Genomic DNA, 11,486 nt, shown 5'->3' with positions numbered 1-11,486 from the left:
TGCAGCGTTTGTCACAAAGCATTTGAAAACTTGTCTGCATTAAGTAGCCAGCATTTGGAAACCATGAACCCCAGAGAAATTAAAGCTTCACATCCAGCCTTATGGGAAGCTTTGAAAATGCAAGACACCAAAATGAAGTCAGTGGAGAACAAAAAATACACAACTTCACTTATTATCAGTCTCTCTTGTATCAACAAGACGCCCAGAAAATGTAACAAAAATATCCCCAAGACAGCAGCAGAAGAATTAACTTTATACATCTGGAAAATGCTTATAAACATCCAAACTCACCCCAACAACTCCCAGTCTACCCAAGCTCATTTTCCATACTAAGTCAGCTTTATGAAAAGGCATCTTCAGGAACTTTGCTTCCATTTTTAGCACAGCAGAAAAGGATGAACAGTCCAGATTGAACACAGACAAATCTGGGCTGCCTAAATCCTTGCAGTGAACAGGGAGTGCCTCCATCTACAAAAGCTCAGCACCTGATGCTTTACAGCCCCAAATTCCCCAGCCCAGTCTGAATTTCTCCCAGCAAAACTCCCCTTATTTCAACTCAGTACAAACTGATCCTCACTGCTCCATGAGCAAACAAGATTTTAAACTTTTCACTGCTTTTCTCCAGACTGGAATTGTTCTAGGTCAGGACAAGGCAGTAACTCCCCAAGATCTGTCCTCAGGTTTGTGTTGCACTGTGGCTGCTCAACAGCAGCACCCCCTCAGCTGATTAAACTGAACTTTATTTTATTTATTTGTATAAGTGCCTACATGTTGCATTTATTTCCTCAAAATTGGATTTGAAAATGTGCTAGAAGGTTCTTTGCAGTGTCCCCAACAAAAGCCACCCCTTGTTTGTCCTTTTGCTTATCACAAGCTCCTTTCTACACTAAAGTTGCAATTGAAGCAAACGACCCACCCAAGATTAAATTATCCACCCAGTCTGCATTTCAGCAGCTTGTACAGACATTTTTCCAGCCTATGGTCTGGCATTAAACCACAAGGGACTTGCTCACAACTAAGTTTTACATTCCCTAAAGTCCCACAAGTCCATCAAGGGTAAAGAAGTTGCTTTTCCACAAATACTTTTCCTCCACAAAGGATTGTAAGCAAGTCACTCAGCTCCAAGTAGGGCTTTAAAAGAAACTATCAGCTGACAGTAATTAAATTAGCAATATTTTCAGTGTTACTGCCATCAGGACCTTCAGCTTCTAAAAGAAAATAAGATCCAGATCATATCATTCACCACCTGATAAAGATTAAGAGGATTTGGTAAAAAGTTAATCTATGCTAAGAGCTGAAAACAAGACAGGGCAAGATCTCTGCAGTGCAAATTCCATTCCCAAAGAGCACAGCAGCAGAACTAGACAGGGGTGGGACATCAAACCCCACACAGACAAACATCCCTCACCCTGCTCTCAGCGCCTCAGGAACTGCATTTCCAGCCCTCCCAGGCCATTCCCCGAGCCAAGCCCTTCTCCCACAGGGCATCTGTGGGACTCTGTCAGGAAATCAGCATAATTAGCCGTCACTAGGAAGAGCTGGGAAAAGAGGACTGCAAGGGTTTCCAGAAGGATCCCATTCAAGTATTTCATCTCTCTTTTCCCAGGTTTTCATTCCATTGCCTCCCCAGCAAGGTGTGCACAATCTGCACTGCAAAGGCACAAAGGAGCTGATGGAAAGCTCAGCACATGCCTGACAGCAGGAAATCAAAGATTCATTCTGCACCTTCCACTCTCTCTTCCTTCAAGCACAAAACACAGGCCAGGACTAAGAACAGGAAGCCACAAAGGGGAATTTTTATCCAAGATGCAAAACCAATCCAAAGTGAAGCCCTGAAGACAGAGAATCCCTCACCAAAGGTACTGCTTAAAAAATAAACCAGACTCTCTCAGCCCTACCAATGAATGAACTGGGAAGAACATTGATGGATATTGTGCCAGTTCTGTACAGCACTAGTCCTGTAAATGAGGTGTTAATACAGAACATACAATTAGTCAGGACCACCTGCAGGACAGAATATATTTGGTAAGCCAAGGGAATGATCATCATTTCCAACAGCTCAGTGTATTGTGTCTTCTCACCCAACAGCAGACTGTATCTATAAACAGTTTTGGATTATCACTGTTTTCTCCCTGGCTAACCAAGTCCTCCAGCAACTTGGAAGAATGAAACAAAAACAAAGAAGAGAAAACAATGGCAGAAAAACTTGCAAATGAAACAGTAAAGGTTACAGGAAAGAATAAAGACAAAGAACAAGGTAAGAAAAGAGGGATTTATTTTTTCCTAAGAGAAGCAGCAGAATGAAGACGTGAGCTTAAACCTCTTCAGGACAAGGCATGACACAGCATCTAAATTAGTTCTGCAGCAAGCACAAGTGTTTATTGCATGTACCAGAATCTCCAGGCCTATCTTCACACACCTGGCTGATGGACCTTGAAGAGAAATACTTCTCATACACCCACAGCAGTTTTTGTCACACCAGCTGCAAGGCTGAACTAGTTAGTTGTGTTAGTAGTTAGAGAGAAAAGCTGCAAAAGCATTTGGTTCCTCTGCCACAGAGATGGAGGACCACAAGGCATCTGTAGAAAACAAAATTAAAATCTCCAAGGCACACAGCTGAGTTGTATCATGACATTTACTGATCCCCCAGTCAGTCATGGCTGGCACTAGATCAGCCCTGAGCAGAATTCCAGTTCCCCACAGTGAGACTCCAACAGGCTCCTTTCGTCACACCTTCCATGTTTAAGCTCTACAAGTAATTACCTTGTCTTTATTCCAACAACAAAATAATTTTTTCAATATACTGATCCTAAATATCACCTTACCCCACAAGATTTCAAGAATAGGCTTTTCCGGATGAAAGTAGAGCTATACTGCAATTGCTGTTTGCTTAAAATAAAAATCCCCTGGTGCCCAAGCTGCAGCTGCTCCCTGCCCAGCCCACTCCTGAGTCTGTAACACTCCTACCCCAGACACCACAGCCCAAGGAATGGCACCATTCACTAAAGGCAAGTGTTAGAAAACCACCCTCAGGAATAGGAATTGCAGCCTCAGTGCCAGGCAGTGCTGGGAAGCTGAGCCCTGCTGCTCCCTACCCAGGGAAATCAGAGCCAGCTCCCCCTGCAAGGGTGTCCCAGCTCTGATCTGCCTTGAGAATGCACCTCTAAGGCAGGATGGGTGTGATGTATAAAACTCATTTCTCAGAGGTTTTCAAGTAACCAGGGCAATCAGCAGGATCTCTGCTGTAGATCCATTGCAAAATGTACATTTTCATGGAGACAGAAATAGCAACAGGACACCAGGACCTGTACTGAACTGAGAGCCTGATCAATTCCGGCACTGCAATGATATTTACACTGAGAGGAGCTTTCAATTGACCAGGGTGTGCAGAGACAGAAATAGGGTAAAAACAGGGAGGCTTCATTTTCAGTTTGCCAGCTGCAAGTTAATTAATAGGCAGCCATGGCATCCCAAAGCCAGTTTGGGTACCAAACCCAAACCTCTGTCATTTAAAGCCAGAGAGTTTTGTATTACAGACATATAAACTTAAGTACTTAAGGAAAGCAAAGCCACTTCTTTCAAACCTAAATCCTGCAGCAGAATTACCACAATGAATGCATATTACTGTTCAATTTATATGCAAAACAGAACAGTTAAAGAGTATTTTTTCAGAAATAACCATGAGAGATACAGAACAAATCCCATTTTAACTTATTACTGTTTGTACATAAACAACACTCCCTGGGGGAAAGTGTTTTACATTAGTACCTAAAGCTTTAAGTTCTCCAATGTCTGACTTCCCTACTCAAAGGGAGAGAAATGAAAAGCCCCTTGCTCTGCCAAAGGAGTGAAGCCCCTGAGCAGGTTCAGAACTATTCCCCATTTGTCTCTGGACACATTGAACTGATATTAACGAAGCAGAGAAACTTGTGTTCAAGTGTTCAGTCTGTGGTAAAGGGCTGATCAGAAATCTCCTGTTACCTTTTCTGCTCTTGTACCCAAGTTCAACCTCGGTGTTCTGCAAAAGCCAGGACAAGCAACAGCTGAAGGCATTTTTACTGCATGGATGGAAGTTCCAGGAGTATAATAATATGCTGAAAGAACTATGGATATGTATTTCATGCATCTAAACTGAGGCTTTAAATTATAACATTCCATGTAATACACAGTTAGATCATAGCTATTTGAACACAAAGTTTTGCAGAACTCCTCAAAATAACCTGCATTGAAAACACAGATTATGCAACAACCTATTTTTAATGAAGGATTTACTTGGTGTGATAAAGCACAAGATGGAATATATTGCTTTAAGTGCAGGCACCTTTCTGAAAAAAGCATTGCCAGAAGCCAAACCATGGTTTATTCACCTCCTGAGCAATGTGCACCACGCTAAATAGCTTAGAAAATGCACATTTCACTGAGAGCTCTGAACCCATGGCAAAGGACTGCAGTGTGAGTGACACTCTGGAACAGCACAGCAGGAAGAAAAGACAGGATGCTCTGAGTTTAGGCTTTCCATTAATAATTACCATTACCATCACTTTACTGGCACATCCATAAAGCTGAAGGCCTGTTTAAACTGCAATATCTTTTAATTTTTACATCTGTTGCCATTATTAGCTGTCAGTTGCATTTGAAGCAGACACTTTGCTGATACATTGGCTGTGATCTATTTTGAAGGATTATACCTTGAATATACTCCTCAGGAACATCCATATGCCAGACCAGGACATATGGAAGAGAATGATACCATTAAATAATGGATGAACTGAAGCGTCAAGATGGCCAAGATTCATCAGTCCCATAACAGAAAATAAACTGAATGCAGACTGAAAATTTCATCCCTGCCCTGCTTTAACACCTTGAACCAAGGCAAGGAACCCTGAGAAGGCAGGAGAGGCCATGCTGCTGGAACACAGAGAGTTCCACAAGGAAGACCAGTCAGCCATCCTCTGTCACATCCCAGACCAACACAGAACAGCTGGAGACACAGATTCCCTCAGGAAAGGAGAGCCTGAGGCCCAATCCAGAGCCCAGTTCTAACCCTACCCTCTAAGTGAGGCTGCACTTGACACCTTCAATAAAATCTCAGTCACCAGCTAAAGACACCTGAATTACCCTCTGAACCACACTCTGATCACACCCGAGCTTCCCACGTTCTGGGGACAATAAAAATAAACATTAAAGAAATGCTGGGGCTTCTCCTTAAATGCCAGAATTTCACCAAGTTCCTCTGGGCTCCTGAGAAATCAAAGAGGGCGAGGGACGAGGTGTGGGGACCTTGGGAACTGAGTGCAAGTTTTAAAATAAAATAAACCAAAACACACAAGCCTGAGCCACAGACATTTCTGTACTGTTAACAATGTGCATCAAACAGGCATCCTACAAACCCCAGTCCTTCCCAGACCAGGATGAGCACCTGCAGCCCCTGGTTATTAAATCAAAGAGCAGGGAGAAATTTTCACGTTTTTCAAGCTTCTGCTGCTTCCTTCTCACATCATTCCCTTGCAGCAAAAGCTGAATTAACAAACTGGGAAAAGCACAGGATTCAAGAGTCAGAGCTGTACCTGCAAACTGCTTCTGGGATTGTAAGCATTGCAAATTGCCTATAAAAGTTTATTTTCATCACACAGCTCATGCACACCTTGGAGCAGGAAGTCCTTCCTTATCCTCCATAACCAAAGCCCAATAAAGACATAATTTCAAACATATGTCTACAAGAAACACCCTGAACATCTTCTGGATATCTAACCAAGGCTCTCAGGTCACAAAAGAACTTTTTGCTCTCTCTCTCTCTTGTTCAAGAACTATTATGAACACACACAAGTCAGAAGGGAACAGGTTTAGTGAAGACAAGACACATCCTTCACATCTGCAGGATTAGAAGGACAATTTCAGTTAAATGATAAAGCAATAAATAGGCCAAGTCTTGACTGTTGGCAAAACAACGGAACATAAATTTAATCCCCCCTCCTCCCCTAATCTTTAGAGAGGTAAAAAAAAATACACACAGAAATAATTATCCAATCTTCAGAAGATCAAACCAAAACCACAACTTCTTAATCCTGTGCTTTAAGATTTACAAATGCTACAATTCTCAGGTATTTCCCTCCCACCAACTTCCTCCAGGTGCAGAGCAGGATTTACCCTGAGCCAGCAGGTGGGATGGACATCTCCTGTCCCCTGAGCAAACAGGGAGTGAGCAATGCCAGCTACAGCTGCTCACTGCGACTTTAAACCCCACAGAACCAGGATGGGCTGGAAGGGACCTTAAATCCCACCCAGGGCCACCCCTGCCATGGCAGGGACCCCTCCCACTGTCCCAGGTGCTCCCAGCCCTGTCCAGCCTGGCCCTGGGCACTGCCAGGGATCCAGGGGCAGCCCCAGCTGCTCTGGGCACCTGTGCCAGGGCCTGCCCACCCTGCCAGGGAACAATTCCTAATTCCCAACATCCCACCATCTGGCAGTGGGAGCCATTCCCCTTGTCCTGCCACTCCAGTTCCTGATGAAGTTCCCTCTCCAGCCTCCCTGCAGCCCCTCCAGACTCTGTTAGGTGCTGTGAGGTCTCCACACAACGTTCTCCTCTGCAGAATGAGCATCCCCAGCTCTGCCAGCCCATCTCCATGGGGAGGATGCCCCTTGCAGCCCCCTCAGCAGCCTGGAGCCTCCTCTGGGTCTCTGCACAGCTCCAGCTCCGTGCTGGGCCAGGGCTGGGCAGCTCTGCAGGTGGGGTCTCAGGATTCCCCCTGTCCTGCTGCCCAGCTGTGGGATCAGCCCTGGATATGCTGAGTTTTTCCCCAGCCATTCCTGCTCCATTCCCTGTCTCTCTCCATCAGGCACATCCAGCCCAGAACCCCCAGCAGAGCCTCACCCTGGCAGCAGGAAAGCACTTAAGAGGTAATGGCAGCAGCACTAATGAAGTTTAACAGTAGGAACACATCCCTGATTTGTGCAATGAGCCTGCAGAGTAAGCAAAGTGGGGACATGCTCCTCTCCAGAGGAGGATTTACTGCACAACAAACAGAGCTGGCACTCAGGACATGTGGGTTCCTGCTCTCTGCTGGTCTGCAGAACTCCCTGGGCAGCAGGACCAGGAGATGGCCATTGGGGCAGGCAGGGAAGGGCCTCCTTAACCCCAGTAAATGCAGGAATAAAGCCCACTCAGCACCCAGGGCTTGTGCACAAACCCCTAAAGGGACATCCCATTTACAGGGGGTGGGAGAGGGAATCAGCCCCTCACACAAATATCACTGACTGCACACCAAGAATACACACCAAGTGTATTCTACACTGACCCCACATCAATGTCACCAAGAATAAAATGCAAAGTCAGGGCACCATCTCAACAATGGAAAAAGTGAAAAAACAGCCAAAAAACCCTTTAAAATCACAATAAATGGGGATATTTTTGCTTTTCTTTCATTGTGGAGTTCAAGTAATTCAGAAAATTACTTAAGAAGACAAAAAAGGACACAGTGAACAGGTTTTTAAAATAGTCACTTAAACTTACTCTTCCTAGAACTGTATGGAAGAAGCACCTTCACTGCTCTGGAGGGTGCAGGGGGGAAAGAGGAATTAAAATCCAAACAGGAATAGGAATTATTTCCTTCTGGTCATACAGTGAACACAGCATTAGCATGTGCAGTGAACACAGCCACTTTTGGAAGCTACTGAATGAGCAAATTCTAATACAAATTGTCACTTTTACTTAGTAAAAACTGTCAGTCTTAAAATATTGATCCCTTTGGCATTAGGAAAATTGAGATTACTCCCATGCATTTGAATGAGACAGATTTCAGCAACCACTCACATCCCATGCTGGAAATCCCAGTGTTGTCATGTAAATGCATGGAATTTAGGTGCCTTTCATTTAACCCTGCCCTTCTTTTTTCCTTTTGGCCCAGTGGAAAAACTTATGACAAGAATTCCAGGGCCTGCCACAGACACAGAAGGAAGTTCATGAAAAATATTCATGTTCTGCAAGTGCAGGTGCTGCTACACCAAACAAAAATAAACAGATATAAGGAAAAGCTGTCACCTACACAATACCACCTGTTAGTCACCACAGAAGTGATAAAATGGAATTGTTGGACACACAGGTAACACTTTTTTAAATAATGCTTCGATTTCTTAGAGGTAGGAATTTCTTGGACTATTTCTAGAGCTCGTTTCCCACTGCATTTCCTGCTCTGAGACATTTGATAAGAGACTCCTGTTATCTACCAACGTTTTGCTGTCACCAGCCCAATATTACAGTATATACAATATACAATATTATGTCTCATAACTCAGTTCTTCTTGTCCAGGCCCTCTGCAGAGCTTGGCTTTGAGAATTCAAACCTGCCCTCCTGGATTGCCATGTAAAAGCACCTCTGAAGGAAAAAGGCTCCACTGGCAAGAGAAGCTGGGAGGGCCAGCCTTCCTGCACGGCTCTGCACAGCTCCCAGGGCACAGCTTTGTCCAGGAGCTGCCCTGGACCCAGGCAGGCTGCAGATGCTCCCACCGAGGCACAGCAGCAGCAGCCAGCCTGCAAAGTGACTTCTGCTGCAAAGGGCTGCAGATCTGCTGCCTGTGCACCGGAGCCTGGGAAAACGGGGATGTTTGTGGCCAGGGGGTGTTTAGGAGGACAGGAGCCCTTTCAGGAGAAAAGGAGAAGCTGGCATTTCCCTGCACTCTTTGCCCAGAGCAACCATGGCATTCAGCAGGGACAGCTTCAAACCTACAAAAGAGTTGGTGTTACCCAGGATCACACCTCATCTGCGTCGCCTCCTGCCCGGATCTGAGATGCTGTTTGAGCCCACAAGTGGCTGGAGTTTTGCTCAGCATTTCACACCTCATCAAGCGACAGACTGAACTCGTCACTCCCTGACATTATCCAAAACTTGGGGGTCAGACAAGGCCTTTGGATCAAACCCCAGCCTCGCACTGAGGCCCAAGCCAGGAGTGCCACAAGCTCCCTTTAGGCAGCACTGACAATATTAATACTGCAGGAAGTTGCTGAACAGCTACTAACAACATAAAAGGAGTGATAAAAGACATATGTCCACACACAGCTTAAATCTGAGGGAGAAAAGTGCTGCATATTTTACATACCGATTATTTTAAATAATAACCTTGTTACATTTCACTTTTCTCTCATGAACTTGCAGAGTCCTTACATGCCTAGGGAAAAACCCACTAAGATGAAGAAGAATTTTCACCTGCTGATAGAACCTAGATTGTTTGTAAGGTACCATGATTTCTGGTCTCCCAAGAGCATCTCACTATTGAAAGGCAGTGAAAAACAGCAAACCCCAAACCCTGCTGTCTGATAAGTTATTCAGAGATACATAAAAATCCCCCAGTCCACAAGGATATTCAAGAACCATGAAACTTCACCCCGTCCACTGGGTACAAGGAGCAATCAGTACTAATTAACAACTGCAAGAGCCTGGCTGGAAAACCATTATTCTGGAAAATAGTATGTACTGAAAAAGAAGGTTACCTAGGCAATGTAAGCCCGAGCGAGCAGGGCAATGAGAGCTCTGGTTCTGTACAAAGAGGGCAATAAAGGCCAGGCTCGGAGCCCGGGTGCTGCTCCCGGCACGCAGGGATGCTCTGGAGCCCCGGGCAAGCCCCAGGGCTGTGCCCGTGTGCTCGCCCCTCTCCCGGCGCTCCCGTTTGCCTCTCCCCGGGCGGGAGGGGCCCTGCCCACCCCCGGCTGAAGGGTCGAGGAGGAGGAAGAGGAGGATGCTCGAGAGCTGCGGCTCCGCTCCCCCGGGAGGACGCGGGGGCAGGAGCTGCTCGGCCCGGGGCAGAGGAGGGCTGGGATGGGATGGGGAGCGATGGGATGGGGATGGGGATAGGATGGGATGGAAGGGAAGGTGCAGAGCCCACGAGGCTCCCGGCAGGGCCGCCCCCATCCCGCCCCCGGCGGCTCCGGGAGCGCTCCCGGGCTCGGCGCTGGGTGGGGGCTCGGGCTCGGCTCCCCCCGAGCTCTCACCTTTTCGAGAGGTCCATGAGGACCCCGGAAAAAAGCTTCTCTCCCAGCCGGAACGAGACCACCAGGGCGTCCTCGATGATGTGGTCCAGGGTGACCCGCACCTCGGAGCCGGGCAGCAGCGCCGGCACCTCCGCCTCCCCTCCGCCCGGGGCCGCGGGCACCGCCGGCTCGGGCTCCACCGCGGCGGCGGCGGCAGCAGCAGCATCCGGCTCCTCCTCCTCCGGCCGGGGCGGCTCCTCCCCGGGCCCCGCGGAGCCCCCGGCAGCCGGCGGGCAGGGCTGCGGCGGCTCCCGGGCCGGCTCGGGCGGCGGGCAGGGCTGCGGCGGCTCCGAGCAGCCCGGGCTGGGCGCTGCGCGGGGCTCGGCCCGCGGCGATTCCACCCCCGGGCTGCGCGGCGGCGGCGGCTCCTCCGTCCTTCCCGCGTCCGGCTCGCGAGTCCCGCCGGGGCTTCGGGCGCGCTGCACCGGCGGCGGCTCCTCGGCCTTGCCGCCGTCGGCCTCCTCGCCATCCGGCACCGCCGACTCCACGGCCTCGCTGACGGCCGGTAGAGGGTCCGCGCCGGCCTCGCTGCCCGGGATCGGCTCCATCTCGGGCTCGGCCTCGCCGGCCCCGCCGTCCCCCGGCACCGCCGCAGTCGCCGCCGCCTCCGCAGCCATGGCCGCCATTTTCTCCGCCGCCTCCCTCCAGCAGCGGGAGCGACGGCCACGGCCCGCGGGGAGGGAGAGCCCGCCCCCCGCGCCCGCAGATGGCGTCCTATTGGCGGACGCGCAGCAATGCTGCGCTTCTATTGGACAGCGCACCTGTCCATCCAGCCCCGCAGGAACTTCTCGTTGGCCAGCGGGGGCTTCATTCAGTGCAGAGCCGGGAAGGGGAAGAGGGGGCGTGGTTTAACGCTTTATAGGCCACCGGGGAGGGGAGAGGTGGGGCTGCTGGAGCTGCTCCGCCCTCTGATTGGTGGAGGGAGGCGTCGCTCCCCAGGGAGGCCGGTGATTGGCGGCGCCAAGTGCCTGTCGCGGGGCCGGGGAGAGCGCGGGGGAAGATGGCGAGGGCGGGAGGCTGGCTGTGGGAGACGGGTTCCCCTCGGAGGGGTCGCGTCGCTTCTCGGTGTGGTCAGGTCACCCCCCCGGGGGATCTTCCTGGAGCGGCTCCCCCGCGGAGCACAGCCCGGCGCTGCTGCCGCGTTGTGCACCGCGGGCAGGGGAGCGGCTGGTCCCGTGCTGGGGAGCACTGAGGGGGTGACACTGGAGAGCGGGGGTATCACAGAACACGCTGGGCTGGAAGGGACCCACAGGATCATCCAGCCCAGCTCCTGTCCCTGCACAGACACCCCAGCAATCCCCCCTGTGCATCCCTGGAGCGCTGTCCAAGCCCTCCTGGAGCTCTGGCAGCCTCAGGCTGTGCCCATCCCTGGGGAGCCTGGGCAGTGCCAGCACCCTTGGAGGAATCAGAACCTTTCCCAAAATCCAGCCTGACCTCCCCTGGCACAGCCCCAGCCCTTCCCTGG

At 49.7% G+C, this 11,486-nt stretch overlaps 1 protein-coding gene across 6 annotated transcripts in view; it reads right to left on the bottom strand.

The window, feature by feature from the left end:
- Positions 1-10,647, bottom strand: part of PWWP2A (PWWP domain containing 2A) — a 29,748-nt gene extending 19,101 nt beyond the window's left edge. For all 6 annotated transcript variants that reach the window (XM_064725203.1, XM_064725200.1, XM_064725204.1 and 3 more), the window contains exon 1: positions 9,983-10,647. In XM_064725203.1, the coding sequence (XP_064581273.1) occupies positions 9,983-10,647 (665 nt within the window). The remainder of the gene's footprint in view (positions 1-9,982) is intronic.
- Positions 10,648-11,486: the final 839 nt, after the last annotated feature.

The sequence above is a fragment of the Zonotrichia leucophrys genome, chromosome 13, assembly GCF_028769735.1.
Source record: "Zonotrichia leucophrys gambelii isolate GWCS_2022_RI chromosome 13, RI_Zleu_2.0, whole genome shotgun sequence".
NCBI classification, from domain to species: Eukaryota; Metazoa; Chordata; class Aves; order Passeriformes; family Passerellidae; genus Zonotrichia; species Zonotrichia leucophrys.
The sequence above is the reverse complement of the archived record's forward strand: the minus strand, read 5'-3'. Positions and strand labels throughout refer to the sequence as shown.